Source organism: Mustela lutreola, chromosome 3, assembly GCF_030435805.1.
Source record: "Mustela lutreola isolate mMusLut2 chromosome 3, mMusLut2.pri, whole genome shotgun sequence".
Lineage (NCBI taxonomy): Eukaryota > Metazoa > Chordata > Mammalia > Carnivora > Mustelidae > Mustela > Mustela lutreola.
This window is the reverse complement of record NC_081292.1, coordinates 196,925,225-196,945,886: the sequence shown is the minus strand read 5'-3', so window position 1 is coordinate 196,945,886 and position 20,662 is coordinate 196,925,225. Positions and strand designations below refer to the sequence as shown.

Below are 20,662 nucleotides of genomic sequence, written 5' to 3'. Positions count from 1 at the left end.
GTATATGACTCATATTTCAGATGAGAAAAATGGGAAAGGTAAATATGACTTGTTTTTAAAAGCTGGCATTCAAACCCTGGTTTTTCTGACTCCAAAGCTGCACTGATTGAATATATACTGATTGTATACATAATCTGTATTTATAAAAAAATTAAAAAAGAACGTGTATTGAAGTGTGAGGAGAAGCTTGAAACTTATTCATACCACCCTGAAATAAATGTCTACATTAAAAGCCCTCATCTTGGAGAAAAATCAAAATTCCCTCAGGAAAATAATTAGACCTTCTAATGAGGTGCTGCTAGAAACCTAACTCATTGCTGAGTACAGCCTCCAGGCCCATGTGACCAGGAAGCCTGGACTGAGACCCTGGGAAGTTACAAAGCACATCCTACCACCCACCCAGAAAGAGAAACAAGTCAGCAGCCCCACCCAAGTATGAAGCCTAATCTCCTGCCCTGCTCACTGGGAAGCCCTAACAGTGACCGTGGGGGGCTCCAGAGCCCAGCGTACAGTGCTGCCCTGCAGCCAGCTCCTGTCTATAGCACTGCCTGGCATGGAGGCCACGCAGATGGCCGTGTTAGCTGCTGAGCACAGCCTGCCGTCTCAAGTGAGCAGGGAGCCCAGGCAGTGATCCTACTCAGTTGTAAAACACAGCCTCATGCCCTGCCCAGTCATGCAGTAAAGCATGAGGCCCACTCAGCTAGGAAGTATGGCCAGCAATCTTGCCCAACAGCCACCGCCCTGCCTGATGTAGAACCCAGCCTCTGCAGTCTCAATTGCAAAGCACTGGGTGAGCCCATATCAGACCATGAAGCCCTGCCTGTGACCCTGCCTGAAAAAATTGGCTCGGCAGTGGCATCCTTTGATCAGAGATGACTGTGAAGCCCAGCTAGTGACCCTGCCTGACCTCAGAGCACAGCCCTTTCACCAGGGATCCCAGCTAACAGCACCACTTAAACACAAAATACAGCCAATGGGTCTTTTCCAACCTCAGAGCATGAGCAGCGCCTTTGTCCAGTCAGATACAACAACACACTGTAATCACACTGTCAAAAGTCAAAGACTGAATTTTTAAAGCAGCAAGAGAAAAGTACTTCTCACATATGAGGGAGCCACTATAAGACTGTAAGATTTCGCAGGAGAAATTTTGCAGGCCAGGAGACAGCAGTATGATATACTCTAAATACTGAAAGAAAAAACCTCAATGAAGAATATTATACCCAGCAAAGCTGTCCTTCAGAAATGAGAGATAAAGCCCTTCTCAAACAAATGAAAGTTGAGATAGTTCATCGACCATAGACCTCCCTTACAGGAAGGCTAAAGGACATTCTACAAGACGAAATGAAAGGATGTTAAATAACCTTATAAAACCACATGAATGTGTACAGTGCATAGGTAAAGGTAAATATATAGTCAAAGATTATATAATATTGGAAGAGTTTTGTATAAATCACTTTAAACTCCAGTTTAAAAAGCAAGCATTAAAAATAACTCTAACTACAATAATTAGTTATTGGATACACAATGAAAAAGGTGTAAACTAAAATGTGAGGGGGAGACAACTGTGGAGTTTCTGTATAGTAATGAAGTTCTTATTAGCTTAAAATAGGATGTTATAGTTCATGATTGCATATAGAATGGAATTACTCAACCATTAAAAAGAATTAAATCTTGCCATTTGTGACAACATGACAGACCTAGAAGATACTAAGAAGTTACTATGCTATGTGAAACAAGTCAGACAGAGAAGGACAAATACCTTATGATTCCCCTTATATCAGGACTAAAAAAAAAAATCAAAACCAAAATGGAGCAAAACAAAACAAACAACAATATAGAGAACTACCCTTTGAATATATATATATATATATATATAGATATAGAGAAATAGTGGTTGCCAGAGGAGAGTGGGGTGGAGACATAAACAACATACATAATGGAGATTATGAGGTACAAACTTCCAGTCATGAAACAGATAAGTCACGAGAATGGAAAGTACAGCACAGGGTACACAAATGACAATATTGTAATAACTTTGCAAGATGACTACATTTATTATGGTGAACATTTCATAATGTCCATAACTGTCAAATCCCTGTGTTTTGTACCTGAAACTATTATAGAATTTGTTTATTTATTTGACAGAGAGAGAGAGAGAGAGAACAAGTGGGGGTCAGGACGGTGGCAGGCAGAGAGAGCAGGAGAAACAGGCTCCCCACTGAGCAGGGAGCCTGATGTGGGGCTTTCTCCCAGGACCCTGAGATCATGACCCAAGCTGAAGGCAGATGGTTAACTGACTGAGCCACTAGGTGCCCACAGTACCGGGAACTAATATATGTCAACTATACTTCAATTAAAAAAAAAAAAAACACCTGGGAAAAGACTCTTTGACGTTGGTGTTGGCAATGATTTTTTTGCATTGGACACCAAAAACACAAGAAACAAAGGCAACAATAAAGAAGATTACATGAAACTAAAAATCCTCGGCACAGCAAAAAAAATAACAATCAACAATCAAAAACCCAACCACATTTGCCTATAGAATGAGTAAAATATTTGCAAACCATCTGTATGATAAGGGGTTCCTATCCAAAATATGTAAGGAACTCATAACTTAATCGCAAAAACAAAATAACCTGATTAAAAAAGGGCAAAAGAACCTAGATACACATTTTTCCAACTGCAGAAGACATGTACACAGCCAACACATACAGGAAAAGGTGCTCAACGAAACACGACTCATCAGGGAAACAGAAATCAAAACCACAGTGAGCTATCACCTCACGCTTGTTAGAACGCTAGTATCAAAAAGAGAAGAGATAGCAAGTGTGGGACAGGCTATGGAGAAAAGGGAACCCTTGTACATTGTTGGTGGGAATGTAAATTGGGGCAGCCATTATGAAAAGTACTATGGAGGTTCCTCAAAATATTAAAAACAGAACTAGCATATGTTCCAGCACTTCCACTTCTGGGTATATATCCAAGGGAAATAAAATTATTATCTTGAAGAGCTATCTGCATCCCCATGTTCTTTGCAGTATTATTTACAATAGCCAAGACATGGAAACAACTAAAGTGTCCATCACAGATAAATGGATAAAGAAAATGTCATGTATATAGATATGTATAATAGAATCAAATTGAATATTATTTACTCATAAAATAACATGGATGAATCTGGAGGATATTATGCTAGGTGAAATAAGTTAAAGAAAGATAAATACTATGGGATCTCACTTAAAGTTTAGATCTTAAAAAGCCAAACTCAGAAACAAAGAGTAGATTGGTGGTTATTAGGGTCTAGGAGAGGAGAAATGGTGAAATTTGGTCAAAGGGTATAAACTTCCACGTAAAGATGATAAAGTTCTGGGGATCTAATGTATATCGTGACAACAGTTAACAATACCATATTACATACTTGACATTTGCTAAGAGAATAAGTTTTAAATGTTCTTGCTACCAAAAGGTATATAGTACCTATGTGAGGGGATAGATGTGTTAGCTACGTATATAGGGCTAATCATTTAGCAATACGTACTATATTAAATCATCACATGGTATACCTTAATCCTACACAGTGTTATATGTCAACTATAACTCAATAAAGCTGGGGGGAAAAGAAAGCTAACTCAAAAGTGTTTATATAGAAGAGATTTATAAATGGATTTAACATGTTTTTTTTAATGAATGGATATTAATACAATCTGTTTTAAAAGGTTGTGACAAACTGTTTTGACATTTCAAATGTGATCATTCCACATCTTACCTGGTTCATTTCCCAAGCTCACTTCCTCATCTGACAAAACTAACCTAAAGTAAAAACCAAAAAATGCAAAGATTTTGGTTAAAATATACTCAGGACTCATATCCTATAATTGTATATGGTTAAAAAAAATTTTTTTTTAACTGAGATGACATATAAAATAGTTGTCTTGTAGATAGCTCTAAAATCTGAGACAAATGCCACTTCTTCTCTAGATCTACATAGACTATGAAAATAATCCTTCATCCCTTATTCTTTCAACAACAGTTACCGAGTACCAAGGAAGCAACAGGCACCATGTTTGGTATTACAGGCACCGTGCTAAGTGCTACATATAGTGAACATCTGTCACCAAAGTCCTGGAGTATGAGGTTTCATTTTCAAGCACGGAAGCAATTTGCTCAAGAATACTTGGGATCTAAATAGAGGGAATGAAGAATCACAGAAAAAATGGAGCACTCTATTTTGAACAAAGTGATGTTTGCACAAGAAGACACATTTGCCTAAAATATTCTCAGTCAATACTAATTTTGGATATTTGTATCATCCATCTGCAGTAAAAAAAATCAGACAAAGAAATTGAACATAGATTAAGGCATTATTCCTGGAGTTTAACCTCATAACTCCAGTATTAGAGGCTGTCTTTAATAAATCTTTAAAGATACATAACAAGCAATACAGGTACCGCCTGCTTTTCAAAAGTTTGCATTATGCTTCTACAGAAGACCTACGTTAGTACCCACCTTTGCTAACTGAAAGAAGTCCAAAGAGGATTTTCACTTTTATAAAAAAAGCAAAAAGCAAAATACAGTGTTGTTTTACAAGGAGCCCTTTTAGAGGCGGTGTGACCCTGAGCAGTGACAGCAGCGCCACCAGGCTCCTTCCCTGAGAACTACACTCAGCCTCTCAGCATTAAGCCACTAGAGTTCTGAATGGTATCTGTGCACAGCTGTGCTCTATCTAGATTTATTTTGTGCATATGCTAGCAAGATGTGTGCTAGGGTGTCAGGAAAGCCTGAGAGAGGTTATTTTTTGGGTCTAGGAATACTCAAAAAATTTTCCACAAAAATTAATGGTAATTGCTTCTTTGCCTTACACTGTATACTGGCTTATGAAATGTTTCGTCGGAATACTCCACTTTCGGATAGCAGGAGAAACCTACACGGTATTTATTTGCAAAAAACACAAAAATAAACCTACAGAGAAAGTAGATACTAATGACTTGGAATGAAATTTCCAATAACAGCATATATACATGGGTTTTTAAACAACTTGGATGGAAGAAAAAATAAAATGCTTTGTACTTTGTTAGTTAACTGAAAAGGTAGTTATCATAATGCCGAAGATGCATGAGAGGATTTTGAATAAAACTTTCATGAAATGTGATAGTGGAAAAATTTTACTAAATGAATATATTTCATGTAACATAAGATATTAAATGTTAATGTATAAGTTTCAGTTATAACTATACATTTGATTAATCTACATCCTAAATTGTTTGTATAGTCAAGTTAGCCATAATATTTGTTTGGATTTCCCCACAGAGAAAAGAGGGACCTGCTGATATCCTGGATCACGTTTCACTCAGCAGTACATGGTCTGTCACAGTTTGGGTCTTGTTTCTGGGAGTGTTACTACACTGAGTGCAACCTACTTAAAATGAGAAGTGGAAGCTCTGAAAGGAAAACAAGAGTACGATAAAAAGGGAAACAGGCAACCTACAAGATGTGCATGGCAAGAAGCCCCATTTTCAGGCAACCAGTCCCAGTCCTATTGGTGTTGCTCTGGAGATAGATGTTCAATAGCTTCTGTTTCATAGCTGCTGGCACCTGTCCCTTCCTCTTGCAAGCTGGCCCTTCTGGGATTCTAGGTAGAGGCTCTTAATACAAAACTCAGTCTCCCAAACTACAGAATTTGGAGTTATCGCCTCAATCTGTTCTGTACTGTTACCATCAACTTTGCTTGCCATGTCTAAAATAGGGGGGGAAATCAGGCTTCAAAACAAATGTTTAATATTAACTGGTAAAATGGGGCACCTGGCTGGCTAGTCAGTTGAGCACCTGATTCTTGATCTCTGGGTCGTGAGTTCAAGTCCCCTGCTGGGTATAGAACTCACTTAAAAAAAAAAAAAAATCTCTTAAAGATATTAACTGGAAAAATGACATAGAAATAAATATTCAGTAAGTCAGAAAAGAAACAATTCTTTCCATATATATCCTTATCAGTAGCCACAGTTTCCAAATACATCATATTATCATGTATCAGTATCCATAATACCATACTTCTGCCTGCTTACTTATTGAGGTTTTCAGTGAGAGAACTGTTCTCTGTTTGTTCTTTGTGGTCTTCAGTAAACTTGCTTGGAGTGTCCTGTAGTTGCTAAGGACAAGAAATTCAATGTTAAGTAGATGGAGTGTTTCTCTCTTTGTGCAAACAAGATGAGAATAAAAATTCTAAAAAACAACATAAAATGGGGATAATTTTGAAGTAGACTAGAGAGTGGGAGAGATGGGATGTAATGTAAATTGTAATGTAAATTGAACTAAGCCCTGTGTCTCTGTTTATCCTGGCTGTCTATGGCAACCATATGGCCTAGGACATAGGCTAGCCACAGGGTTTCTAAGTCTGTGATACGCCAAAGAAGACTCACGCAGTGTTTCTGACTTTGACTGCAATGTTCTAAATATGGCTGAAGATTTTCAACTTCATGTGAACAGAAATTAGATATTAAATTTGCCTAAAAACACAGTATGCTATCCAGTGAAACATTAATAGAGAAAAAAAAACATACGCACAACAAAAAACATAAAGACTAATACGAGGGTATCTATTAGACTGGAAGATGCTCTGTGAGAACATGACTTAAAAATCCATACCAAGCCCCAGGAATACACAGGTACAAGATAGGGATCTATCCCAGATACCACATCTAGCTTGAGTAATCTCAACAATAACATTTTCAAGCTCTATTTAAAACAAGACAATTCACAGACCTATACCCCTGGGGCAAATAATAAATTATATGTTAATAAAAATAATGAAAAAATAAAATAAAACAAGGCAGAGAGATAGGTTCAAAGGCACTGAAATCTAGCCTAACCAAAGTAAACAAATGATTACCATGGTGTGACTCTGCTAGATAAGCCATATGCAAAGAAGACTGACAGGAAGATACTCAAATGTTAAAAACCTCAGAGTACCTTTTACTATGTAGGCATTACAGAAAGAGTTGATCTAATACAAGAGAGTAGTCTCTTAAGCTGTAATCACCCATAATTTTTGCATCATGAATCACATCTACATATGATTCTATTCTCTACAGAAGAAAACTATACTTTACAACATGAGTATAAAAGTAAAGCAAGGGAATTTTTAAGTTCTAAAATTGTCAGGTATGTACTCTGGTTGTTTTTGAAAAGCCAACGACCATTTTCCATTGCTTGTTCCTCTGAAGTTTTTCTTTTCCATAACTTTTTCTTATCTCATTTGCATTTTAATTTTCTTTTCTCTTGCTGGCTCTTTTACTCCCCGCCTCTAACACCCACCCAATATCTTGAGCCCACCAGCAGTATTCTCACATATTTGTTTAGTGTTGCTGGTAGCGCTTGGAATTAGGGACGTACTGGAAAACAACTGACTAAAGGAGTGTAGGAAAAGGTTTCCCAGTGTTTTGTGAATTGAAAGTTAGGCTTAGCGCAAAATACTTTTGGTGTTATCCAAATGAAGTATAATATATCTAACAAAAGAACATGGAAAGAAATGTACCTTGACAGCTACAAAATCATATGGATGGAAGCCAGTACAGGCCCCATGGATCTGGGACATCAATCGAGCTGTTTTCTCCCAGAATCCAAGCAGTGTCCTCTGCAGAGAAAGAAAGGTTGTCACTACAGATATGATTTTTTTTTCACTGCTGTTTTTCCTCACTAATGTAGGCAGATGAATGGTTGCTGAATAATAAGCAGTAGGAAGTAAAATCAGTTTCTGGGTTTAGGAACCACACAGCCATGTAAATAGTAATTCTGCATAAGAACTGGCATCTTGGGGTACCTGGGTGGCTCAGTGGGTTAAGCCTCTGCCTTCGGCTCAGGTCATGATCTCAGGGTCCTGGGATCGAGCCCTGCTCCCCTCTCTGCTTAGCGGGGAGCCTGCTTCTTTCTCTCACTCTGCCTGCCTCTCTGCCTACTTGTGATCTCTCTCTGTCCAATAAATAAACAAATAAAAATCATTAAAAAAAAAGAACTGGCATCTGTATTGGCATATATATGTTCCTATCTGTACACAGCAGTGGAATGTACACTGGAATCAGCTAGAGAGTAATACTAGTAGATTAGAACACTTTCTGAAGAGTCCAAAAGAGAAATGTTAAAAGCACAAAAATACTGCATTTATATTAGGGGTATATGTGTAAATCTCTATGTTGGCAAGCATATATAAACCCTTATTAATTGGAAAAAAATAGTATGTACCACTAAATTTAGTCTTTCATTTGGGCACAAGAAAGAAAAAAAAAATGTGTTCTCAAGCCAACACATTTTCCTTGGTGTTTCAAAGTTCCTAGTCAAAGTAAGGGGGCTGGATGGAGAGAATAAGGAGAACCGAACTACAAGCTGTTGTGTTTCAGGCGTACGCCACATGGATTGCCGCACTTTTTTAAGTGTGTCCTTTCTTGACTCCTGAATTCCACAATACTGAATGGAAGGAGGCAGATTTCCTACAAGGCCCAGTGAATGGGCCTTGTTTATTATTTAGTTTATTATTTATTATTTAGTTTATTATCTTATGTAAATACAGTTTATTCTATTTTGCCATTCATGAATACATGTTAAAATTAGTCATTGCTGGGGCGCCTGGGTGGCTCAGTGGTTAAAGCCTCTGCCTTTGGCTTGGGTCGTGATCCCAGGGTCCTGGGATTGAGCCCTGCATCGGGCTCTCTGCTCAGCAGGGAGTCTGTTTCCCCTCTCTCTCTACCTGCCTCTCTGCCTACTTGTGATCTCTGTCTGTCGAAAAAATAAATAAAATCTTTTAAAAAATTAGTCACTGCTACTAATTAACATCTAACTTACTCGTTGCATGATATTTATGTGTGATTTGAGGTAATAGAAGTGCAGGTGAGACTCCTGAGGTTAAAGTGGTGGGAGATGGCGACTTGGCAGAATGAAAAGAACACAGGACCCAGCATGAGAACACTTGGGTTTTTAGCCCAAATTACCATGTACTTTAATTCTCCTACATTTCACTTTCCTCAACTATAAAATGACAGGAAAGTTTTAAACTACTGAGCCACAGCTAGTAAACTATTTTAATAGTTTAAAATAATTTTAAACTATTGGGCCAAACAACAGTTTCAAGTTTTAAACTACTGGGTTGAGGATGTGAAACCTGCCTCAACGCCCCCCACTCAAACCTAGATGGCCCCTAAGTCTCCCTCTCCTAGGACACCAAGAAGAATAACATAAAGATACAGGAGTAAGGAATCCCGAATGTTTTTTTCAGTCTAGAATTCTATGATTCTCTGTCATAACCTCGGTAAGGCAATTTTCAAAGTCAAAAGAATCTGATTATTTATGCAATTTTTTTATACCCTTTAGACAACTTTTAAAAAGGAATCTCACCACTCATCTTTACTGCAAGGACATGCTGACCATGGAGGTGGGTACCTGGTAGGTAGTGAGTGAGTGAGATAACATATTGCAGCGACTAGCTCCAAGTAAATCCACTTTCTGACAAACATCCATCTTTAACTTGTCAAAAGAAGCTTTGCTATTTCTCACTTGGATCTGTACCTGCAACCACAATAATATTTATTATTATTACTGATAATACAGACACAAATATACCATATAGGCTCATGATACATATTTTCAGGCACATGAAGTTGTAATAAACATGACTAATTCGGTTTCCTTATATTATTATTTCATGATTAATGGTAAAGATTTGGGCTATTTTTAGTAATTGTAGGAGATTCTTTCCAATGGCTATCTTTATGCTGAGAAAGTATGCAGTGATAAATGGAAAGTATATAGTTAAGAAGAAAAAAATCCCACAGAGTCCAAATAAAAAGAAACATCCAAAACTACTGATGGATAATATCTAGCTAACAGAAGAATGAATGGAAAGGGGACATAGTTAACGTGTTGAGAAGCATTAATCATAGTTCTGAATCATGGAGATACATTTATAAATTTAAATATAGGCCTATCATATTTCTTACACGTGAGGTAAGTCATATGTCACCAAGTGGCATGAATATTCAACTTTTAAATATACGTATTGATTCATTCAAGAAGTATTTATAAGGTATCTATTATGTGCCAGGCACTGGGATATTGTGGTGAACAAAACACTGTTCTTTCCCACCACCCCTGAGTGAGGAGGCACAGGAAAAAACAGTAGTAAATAAATATATAAGATCATCTCAAGTTGCAAAGATAACATATAAGTGAAAAGAAATTACTACTTAGGGTAAGATGATGAGGGAAGCCTTTGGTGAGCTCATGCAAGATGTTTGAACTGGGACAGAAAGAAGATGAACGAGCCATGCCAACATTCTGAGAAGAGCATTGTAGGCTCAGGGAAAAGCAAGGACAAAAGTTCTGGGCATGGGAGGTCGGTGAAGAGTTTAATATGTTTGCAGAACAATACGGAATAGGCTAGAACACATTCCTTCCTGGGGCATGAAAAGGGCTAGAGTATAGGGAGTGTAAGATGTGGCTGCCCAGGGGCCAGGAAACAGGCTGTGCAGGGCTACCTGGGTCCAGATAATTTTAGAATGCATTCTTTTTCAATTAAAATTTAGGCAAAATTCGGATAACATAAACTTAACCATTTAAAAAATATACAATTCAGTGACATTAGTGTATTCACAATATTGTCTAACAACTCCCTTGGATTATATTCTAATTGTCAAGGTTTACAAAGGGGAAAGAATACCAGGTTGCTTGGCCTATACGGTGGTTTGGGTAAAGGCTCCACCAATATTAAATACGATTTGTAGCATATGTACACTATTTATAAAATGAAGGAGTGAGTGAATTTTATTATTCATATATGGTAAATTTAGGGCATACAATTCATAAGTAGTCTATTTAGCAAAAACACAAGTCCATACATACTTTGAATGTCTGTGGCCAAACTAGGTATTGTAGCAGAAGAAGAATCTGATAATCTTCACTTTTTCTTATAATAATCAAGTTACCTAAATTTTTACTTAAATTGTTTATTTTTTCCTCACTAATAAACTATTTCCCTCCCTCAAATCCCAAAAGTCCAGAGAAGAAACATTTAAAGGGTGGTGACATCTACCGTGAGAGGGATAAAAAACAAACTAATAGAAAATGTTGATAGGGTGGGGATGTCACTCAAAGAGTAAAAAAGTGTGAACTTTTGTACTTCAAAGGTCTCTAAGCAACCAAGAATTTATAATATAATGTGTTTTAAAAATAGCCTGATATTTTATGATCTTGAATAAATTATTCTGTGTAAGTTCACTAGGTTTATGTATCAAGAAACTGACAGGGAAGGGCTTCTCATACTTTTCTGAACTTTTCCATTTGTTTTAGGGTATCTGGGTCCAGCTCTTGGGACACGTCCTTCATCCACAGCAGGGCTCCTCTGTATTCTGTGCGCGCCTGTTCCATCCGATTGATTGTCATCAAGGTATCAGATACCGCCCTTTGACTGAATGTTGCTACTTCTTGCTTAAGACGAGACAGAGGAGTATACAGGGCCAATCTAACGGCAGAGAGGTAAAAATCAGAGGGATGTACATCCCATAAACAAAATAAAAAACAAAGGTTTAAAACCATAAAGCATATCTGCTGTGAGGATGAGTCTATAAAACAGGAAATTATTAAGATACCTAAGGAACTTTAGAAAGCAAATAAAGATCATATAGCCAACTCTGAATTGTTAATGATGATGTGTCTATATCTCCCCCTTCTCTTATTTTAAGACATATATTATTTTTGCAATATTTTTTATGTTAATCCACACATAAATAACCTGCCAATAATTCTGCCCTTTAGAAAAGTGTTCCGTGGGTAAAAGAGATCCTGTATTCACAAAGCATAATCCTATAAATAGAAAGTCTTTCATGTGACAAATATGAGGTAAAACCTGGGTATAGAGAAGCAGATAAAACACTAGAAGAACTAGTGAGTGTTGAGTTCTTAGCAGCTGAGGATGAGAACAAAAAAATCAAGAATTTAAGAAACACAAATCAAACCTAGCTCTTCTAGTCACCATTTTTTACTTGGTTACACTGAAGGGCCTTGTACTGAGTGTTCCTTTGTTAGTTCCTTAACGATGGGCTTTTGCTCTGATGTGGTGTTTCAGAATAAAGCCACTCAAGTTATACATCGTCACTGCAGGTCTGATAAGACCTATTTCTATTTTTCTTCTGAAAATGCAAAGATTTTGACTGTATTTAGTAAATGTAGGAGAGTCTTTGCTGCAGGTATCTTTATGTTAAAAATGTATAAAGTGATAAATGCCAAATATTTAAGAAGAAAAAATGCTCCCTGCTGAAAAAGAAGGAAAGTTCTAATGTACTCCTAGATAGTACAGTGTCCAAAAAAAGAAAGAAAATAATTAAAATACACATATTTTTATATGTATGTACCTGTTACATTAAACTACCTAAGAAATTTAAATACAGGCTTAAAGCCTATTTCTAGGAATTAAGCAACCTAAAATGTCCATTTTTAAGTAATTCTTTTACATACAAAATAAATAAGAGGCATCAAAACAATTATATGCTGTAATAGATCTCTCTTTTAACTCTTTACTGAAATGACCGGTAACCTTTACAGATATGCAAATTTAGAAACATAGGCCAAAACTATCATGTTGAGGACAGTTTTAAGGCTGATGTAAAAAATCGTAAACCTCTGCTTGGCTGAAGCACAGAGGGCCTTGCCGGCAGCATCCATCATTTTACCAGCGGGGGTCGGATCTCGTTCTGCTTGAGACTTTAAAAAGATTCCCAGCTCATTTTCTTCCTCTGATATAACTAGGAAAAAAATCACAATATAGTTAGCTGTTTCATCATTTGTTTAAAACACACAACAAAAATTCTCAATATGTAAGAATTACTTGGAGGAAGGAGAAGCTTATTTTAAAAATGCAAATTCCTGGGGCTACATTTACAGAGATTCTGATTTTATAGGTCTTAGGATCTGCTTCCCCCTACCCACAAGTACTCTGGATGGTTTTGATGTAAATTCTGTGAATTCTCAGAACTTGCATTTGGGAAAAACTGATCTTTAGTGAAGAAAAAAAAAAAAAAAGTTCCAAAATGACAAAACCACAATTGATGCACTAGCAATTGTGCAGACATGCATTTTAGGATCATTGCCTCTTAGTAAGTATTCGTATCCTATTTAAACTTAACTTAATCTTGACCCCCACCCTGGCTTCGGTGACATGTATTCAGTATCCCACATGCACAGACATTCACAATTTTACTGCTGTAACTGTAAAAGTTGTCATGTAGTATACTAGTACTCAGAGTGTGGTCCACCGATTAATTCCAGTCCAGAACCACTTGTTACCAGCCTGTAACAGGTACCAAAACTAAGAAGCTGTTTAGAAACTTACTAATTTGAGTATTTTATATCTGTTGAACCTAATAATAATAAAGAAGTGTGCTTACATTATTCATGTCTTCTTTAATTTCCTTTTTCTAGAAATTAATTTTTATTGTATATTATAAAAGTGTCAGTTTACAACAGTTTGAAAGTAAAACATGAAACAAAAGTGGTCTTTGACCACAAAGTTTTAGAAGTCTGACCCACTAATCACAATAAGACTAATAAGTGGGGGAGCCCATAAAGTGTTCAAATTATAAGCTTAAAGTGACAAATGACTAATGTCATGCCAATTACACCCTGGTTCACTGCTGGAAAAGCTGAAGTTAAAAACTGAAAGAGGAAGAGGTGCCAGCTGACTTAGTCAGTAGAGCATGTGACTCTTGATTTTGGGGTCGTGAGTTCAAGCTCCACGCTAGGCATAGAGTCTACTAAAAAAAAACAAAAACGAAAAGACTGAAAGGGGAGTCCCTCAGTACGTCTAAGGCAGCAGCAGAACTCAAGCCCCTCACTTGCTAGCCCCCCATTCCCACCGCTCCTTGCTGTTACTTCGTCATCAGGAACCATTCACAAAATAGTTCAATAAACTATTGTTTTTGTATTAAATATTTAATTCACAAAAATGCAAGTGAATTATTTATTGTAAATGAGAATTATTGGATAGATATCTAGGATTTCATACCATTGAGTCTTAGCTGATATTTCTCAACTATCTTCAGAAGTTCAGCGCATGTCTCTTGAATGGAGTGAAAAACCTTTGAAATACAAATTTTATTAGGACAATCTACAGAACCATAAGCAAATATAATATATATGTTATAAGCACTTTGAAAGCAGAACATTTCCTTTTAAGTGCTATGTCTGTTTTCCTCGACTTCGATGTACTTCACTATTGGTTTTATTTTATTTTATTTTATTTAAGATTTTTATTTATTTATTTATTTATTTGTCAGAAAGAGAAAGAGAGAGAGAAAGAGAGAGAGAGCGAGCGCATAGGCAGACAGAGTGGCAGGCAGAGTCAGAGGGAGAAGCAGGCTCCCCGCGGAGCAAGGAGCCTGATGTGGGACTCGATCCCAGGACGCTGGGATCATGACCTGAGCCGAAGGCAGCTGCCCAACCAACTGAGCCACCCAGGCGTCCCTGGTTTTATTTTTGATATAGAAAATTGAGATTCCCCCAAAAGGGCTGGAAAAAATGGTGATAAATACATGGGAATTAATAAAAATTTGTAACTGTGGAGTCTGTCCTCCTCTCAGCTCCAAACTAGCTAAATAACAAAAATGTAAATCCAATATAAACTGGATCAAATAGTGCCAATTACAGATGAAAAGAGTATAGATAACCTTAGAAAATGTTAACTCTCAATCTGGCTTTTCTACAATATTATCTTTAGCATAACAGGTGAGTGAATTACCATAAAAATTAAGTAATATATTATAACATCAAAAATAAATTACTTCCAGATTGTTTTTGTTTGGGATTGTCCCTTCATTACCACTGTTACAAATAGCTAACAGAAAAATAAAACATCCAGTAGACACCCATTTCAAAGTAAGCACATGAAAATTTGAGATTAGGACACATTATACACATGAGATGACTCTTCATACATATCTATAAATTAAGGTTTTCCCAGGAAGATGGGGTGGCATAGGTTTTAGGGTACAGCCTTCTTCCCACAAAGTGCTCTGCTGAAGAACTTTTACAAGACTTTAATTCAAAAAGACCTTGGCACTGTAGCATAGTATTAGGCACTAATAACCTTTTGAGTATCAAATAAATTTCCAATATCACCATTGAGCCTGTGTATTCCCTCTCTGAAACAGTTTTCTTATTATTTTGATATGTGATTAGACCCAAGGAAGATCAGTGATAGACACTAAAATCTAAATGGAGGAGCAACCATCAACTTTCCATATAAGGTTAGGTATGTTTGAAATGAATTTGGTAGATGGAATTGGCAACTTAAAAAGCTGTTTTAAAATCACATGGAAGACTAGAAAAAGATATAAAAATGATTGTTCTAGGGTGCCTGGGTGGCTCAGTGGGTTAAAGCCTCTGCCTTCTGCTCAGGTCATGATCCCAGGGTCCTGGGATCGAGGCCTGCATTGGGCTCTCTGCTCAGCTGGGAGCCTGCTTCCCCCTCTCTCTGCCTACTTGCGATCTCTGTCTGTCAAATAAGTAAAATCTTTTTTTTTAATTTAAAAACATTAAAAATGATTGTTCTACTATGATGAAATGATTATAGTTGTTTTTTCCCCCCATGGGTCTTTGAAAGATTTATATACAACTGCTTTTTATTTTTAGAATGAATTTTTTTTAATGTAAGGGGAAGTATAATTTGACAAAACTGTAATATATTTAAAGCATATAACATGATGATATAAGTATACATTCAATGAAAAATTTTCTCAATCTTAAAAAATAAAATAATGTGGGAGAAAGTATTTGGGTGATTTCAAGTATTTGTCTAATGGACAAGAAAATATGCCACACAGATTACCTAACAATGTAAAACAGGACAGGACAGTAAAATTTACTTATGTGGGAATATATGTGGAAACAGTAAAGAGTTCCTTTAGCCTCAAAATACTGATTACTTAGGGGCGCCTGGGTGGCTCAGTGGGCTAAGCTGCTGCCTTCGGCTCAGGTCATCATCTCGGGGTCCTGGGATTGAGTCCCACATCGGGCTCTCTGTTCAGCAGGGAGCCTGCTTCCCCCCCCCCCCTCTGCCTGCCTCTCTGCCTACTTGTGATCTCTGTTAAATAGATAAATAAAATCTTTTTTAAAAAAATACTGATTACTTATAATCAAGTCCCTTCATTTTTTTCAACACTTGTCATTGAATCATAAGAAGAATACTTTTCAAAACAGATAGTACAAGCTTGTTAATTTGTTATCTATTTCTACATTTGTTATGGCCATGACATAACTTTATGTTTTGTAGAATAAAAATACTTAGTAGATTATGACCTATTTAACGAGATCTGTACTTTTAAGGATTGCAACAAATGATTATATTCCAAGCATAATAGAACTCCTGCTTGGAAATATTTTTAAAAAGTTATTTTCAATTAGTATACATACATGGAATTAGTAAACCTGCATTTAAAAACCCAGACCTTTTTGTATATATCGGAGACTTTTCTCCAATTAGTTTAATTACTTAAAAGTGTAAAACACTTACAGGTCTAAAGTAGTTTCATGGTAATTACTTATTTTATTTAAAATGAAAAACATAGCCAAAAAACACATTACAAAATACTTTAATAACTCTATCCCTTAATTATACAGAAACAAAGACTAACTTTAAAAATCCTCACTCAGGGGACACTAGCAGGCAGACTCAGTCAGTGGAGCATGTAACTCTTGATCTCAGGGCTGTGAGCCCCACAATGGGTGTAGAGATTATTTAAATAAAGAAATGAACTTTAAAAAATAATAAAAAAATAAAAAACCTCATTATTTGATTTCAGTTAATTTCAATGAGATATAAGACGACACATAAAAGTAGCACAAAAATTACAACATGATATATAATGAATATATGGTCTCAATTAAGAATACAATTAATTAATTAATATTTAGCTTAAAAACTAATACTTGCACCAGAGAAATTATTTAATTATTCTTTCTCTAATTTATGAGTACCAGTTCTGCCGATTCTCAACTTGTGAGAATTGTGACCTCCTATGCAGAAGATCTGATTGTGGGGGAATAGCTCAGTGGTAGAGAATTTGACTGCAGAAGATCTGTTTGACAGATGAATACAATTAAACATTCTATTATCAAATTTGCAAGCTCTTCAGTCATAGTCCCAAAGAATAACCACTTAGATGCAACATAAAGAATCCTCAAATTTACCTCGAGTTTAGCATCCAGTTCAGCATCAGATGCCACCACGTGCTCATCCTCCTTTTTTCCTGTTGCTTTGATAAAGACTTGTTTAGTTTTCCAGTATTTCTTCTGCATTCTGCTAACTACTGACTGGTTATCTTCTGGTCTGGGTTGCCCAAAGGAATCCATGGAGTGACTACAAAGAAAAGACTAACATTTCTTAAATTTTTTTCAATAATATATATCTAATCAGCGAGTATTTAATCCGATTGAAAAAGTGAAAGATACTAAATGGAATATTAATGTTAATAACTTTACATAATATTTGGTCTGTATGGTCTAAACTTATGACACAACTTGCACAAGTAACGGGCAAAAAGATTAATGATGCTTACATTAATTTCAGTTAGGAGACAAAGGTGATAAAACTATTAAAATTTTGTAATAATGATTAGAAATAACTTTATTTTATTTAACCGTCTATTTATGGACATCTATTAGTTTCTAATATTTACCTTGTAATAATACTGCAAAATGAACTTATACACACATCTTTGCATGTTATTATCATTTCCTTTAAAAAGTCTGCTATAGTTACAACTGCTATGTCAGAATACACATTTAATAAATACTCGTAACTATGCAAACACTCAGATACACACTCTTTTATAACTCAAAGAAATACTTTAGTATCCAATAAATAAACAAAAATAAAAATCTTAGGTATAGGGGAGATATGTTAGCAATAAAAATGGGAGCAGCCTGGGTGGCTCAGAAAAGCATTCGACTCTTGATCCTAGGGTCACAAGTCTGAGTTATTTATAAAAATTATTTAAAAAAAAAAAAAGAAAGAAAGAAAGAAAGAAAGAAAGAAACTGCAACCTGTCAACTTGAAAATTAATGTCTAAGTAATTCACCTGGGTAGCCATCTGGCCCTGGGTTCTTATTTGTTAGGAGACTTTTGATTATTGCTTCAATTTCCTTACTGGTTATGGGTCTGTTCAGGTTTTCTATTTCTTCCTGGTTCAATTTTGGTAGTTTATATGTCTCTAGGAATGAAGCCATTTCTTCCAGATTGTCTAATTTGCTGGTGTGTAGTTGCTTATAATATGTTCTTATAATTGTTTGTATTTCCTTGGTGTGGGTTGGATGCTCTTTAGCCTCCATGTATTTGAGTTCTTTCCAACTTTCCTCTTGTGGTTAAGTTCTAGTTTCAAAGCACTATGGTCCAAAAATATGCAGGGAATGATCTCAATATTTTGATACCAGTTGAGACCTGATGTGATCTCTTCTGGAGAGTGTTCCATGCACACTAGAGAAGAATGTGTATTCTGCTGCTTTGGGATGGTATGTTCTGAATGTATCTGTGAAGTCCATCTGGTCCAGTGTGTCATTTAAAGCCTTTATTTCCTTGTCAATTTTTTGCTTAAATCATCTGTCCATTTCAGTGAGGGAGGTGTTAAAGTCCACTACTATTATTGTATTATTGTTGATGTGTCTCTCTGATTTTGTTATTAATTGGCTTATATAATTAGCTGCTCCCATGTTAGGGACATAGATATTTAAAATTCTTAGGTCTTCTTGTTGGGTAGACCCTCTAAGTATTATATAGTATCCTTCCTCATTTCTTATTATAGTCTTCAGCTTAAAATCTAATTTGTCTGATATAAGGATTGCCACTCCAGCTTTGTTTTGATGTCCATTAGCATGGTAAATGATTTTCCACCCCCTCCCTTTCATCCTGGAGTTGTCTTTGGGTCTAAAATGAGTTTCTTGCAGACAGTATATCGATGAGTCTTGTTTTTTTTTTTTTTTTTTTAAGATTTTATTTATTTATCAGAGGGGGAGAGAGTGAGCACAGGCAGACAGAATGGCAGGCAGAGGCAGAGGGAGAAGCAGGCTCCCTGCTGAGCAAGGAGCCCGATGTGGGACTCAATCCCAGGACGCTGGGATCATGACCTGAGCCGAAGGCAGCTGCTTAACCAACTGAGCCACCCAGGCGTCCCGAGTCTTGTTTTTTAAATCCAATCTAATACTCTGCACTTTTTGATTGGGGCATTTAGCACATTTACATTCAGGGTAACTACTAAAAGATATGAATTTAGTGCTGCTGTATTGCCTGTAAGGTGACTATTACTGTATATTGTCTCCCTTCATTTCTGTTCTATGTTACTTTTAGACTTTCTCTTTGTTTAGAGGATCCCTTTCAATATTTCCTGTAGGGTTGGTTTGGTATTTGCAAATTGTTTTAGTTTTTGTTTCTCCCAGAAGCTTTTTATCTCTCCTTTTATTTTCAATGACAGCCTAGCTGGATATAGTTTTTTTGTTTTTTGTTTGTATTCTTGGCTGCATACTTTTCTTATTCAGTGCTCTGAATATATCATGCCAGTCCTTTCTGGCTTGCCAGGTCTCTGTGGATAGGTCTGCTGCTAATCTAATGTTTCTACCACTGTTGGTTACCGACCTCTTGTTCTGAGCTGCTTTCAGGATATTCTCTTTGTCTCTGAGACTTGTAAGTTGTACTATTAGATGACAAGGTGTTGACTTATTTTTATTGTGCCTCCTGGATTTTGATGCCTGTGTCCTTCCCCAAATTAGGGAAGTTCTCTGTAATAATCCTCTCTGATTTACCTTCTGCCCCTCTCTCTCTTTCCTCTTCTTCTGGGATCCCAATTATTCTAATATTGTTTCATCTTATGGTATCACTTATCTCTTGAATTCTCTCCTCATGACCCAGTAGTTATTTATCTTTTTCTCAGCTTCTTTATTCTCCATCATTTGGTCTTCTATATTGCTAATTCTCTCTTCTGCCTCATTTATCCTAGTAGTTACAGCCTCCATTTCCAATTACACCTCATTAATAGCCTTTTTTATTTTGACTTGGTTAGATTTTAGTTCTTTTGTTTCTCCAGGAAGGGATTCTCTAGTGTCATCTATGCTTTTTTTCAAGCCCAGCTATTGTCTTTGTAATAGTTATTTTGAACTCTAGTTCTGACATCTTACTAATATCCATATTCATTAGGTCCCTGGCAGTTGGCACTGCCTCTTTTTCTTTGAGGTGAGTTTTTCTGTTTTGTCATTTTGTACAGAGAAGAATAGATGAATGAGAGAACAGAATGCTAGAAGGGTAACAACAACCCCAGAAAAATATATACTAAACAAATCAGAAAAGACTTGAAACTGGGGGGAAAGTAAGGGGTGGGGGGAGAAGAAGAAAATGATCAGGCTGGTGAATAGAACAGAGCCACACACGAGATTTTGGGTGTATTTTGGTCTGTTAGAAATACTTCCTCCCAAAATTTTAAAGAAAGAAAAACTTATATATATACAAAAATAAGGGTAAATACAATGAAGGGATGGAATAGGATTGTAAAGATGAAAATTTTAAAAGACTTTTAAAAAGGAATTGATAAAATGTTGGTTGAAAAAAGAAAGAAAATAAATAAAAATTTTTTAAAAAGGGGAGTAT

General features: G+C 36.3%; 1 protein-coding gene across 2 annotated transcripts in view; it reads right to left on the bottom strand.

Annotated features, from left to right (window-relative positions):
• The window catches only part of ICA1L (islet cell autoantigen 1 like), a 41,377-nt gene extending 23,993 nt beyond the window's left edge, over positions 1-17,384 (bottom strand). For both annotated transcript variants that reach the window (XM_059168376.1, XM_059168377.1), the window contains exons 1-8: positions 17,221-17,384; positions 14,039-14,111; positions 12,656-12,779; positions 11,302-11,500; positions 9,424-9,549; positions 7,529-7,627; positions 6,060-6,142; positions 3,767-3,810 (exon numbers count right to left, since the gene is read on the bottom strand). In XM_059168376.1, coding sequence (XP_059024359.1) covers positions 3,767-3,810; positions 6,060-6,142; positions 7,529-7,627; positions 9,424-9,549; positions 11,302-11,500; positions 12,656-12,779; positions 14,039-14,111; positions 17,221-17,382 — 910 coding nt within the window. In that variant the 5' untranslated portion in view covers positions 17,383-17,384. The remainder of the gene's footprint in view (positions 1-3,766; positions 3,811-6,059; positions 6,143-7,528; positions 7,628-9,423; positions 9,550-11,301; positions 11,501-12,655; positions 12,780-14,038; positions 14,112-17,220) is intronic.
• Between the last annotated feature and the right edge of the window lie 3,278 nt (positions 17,385-20,662).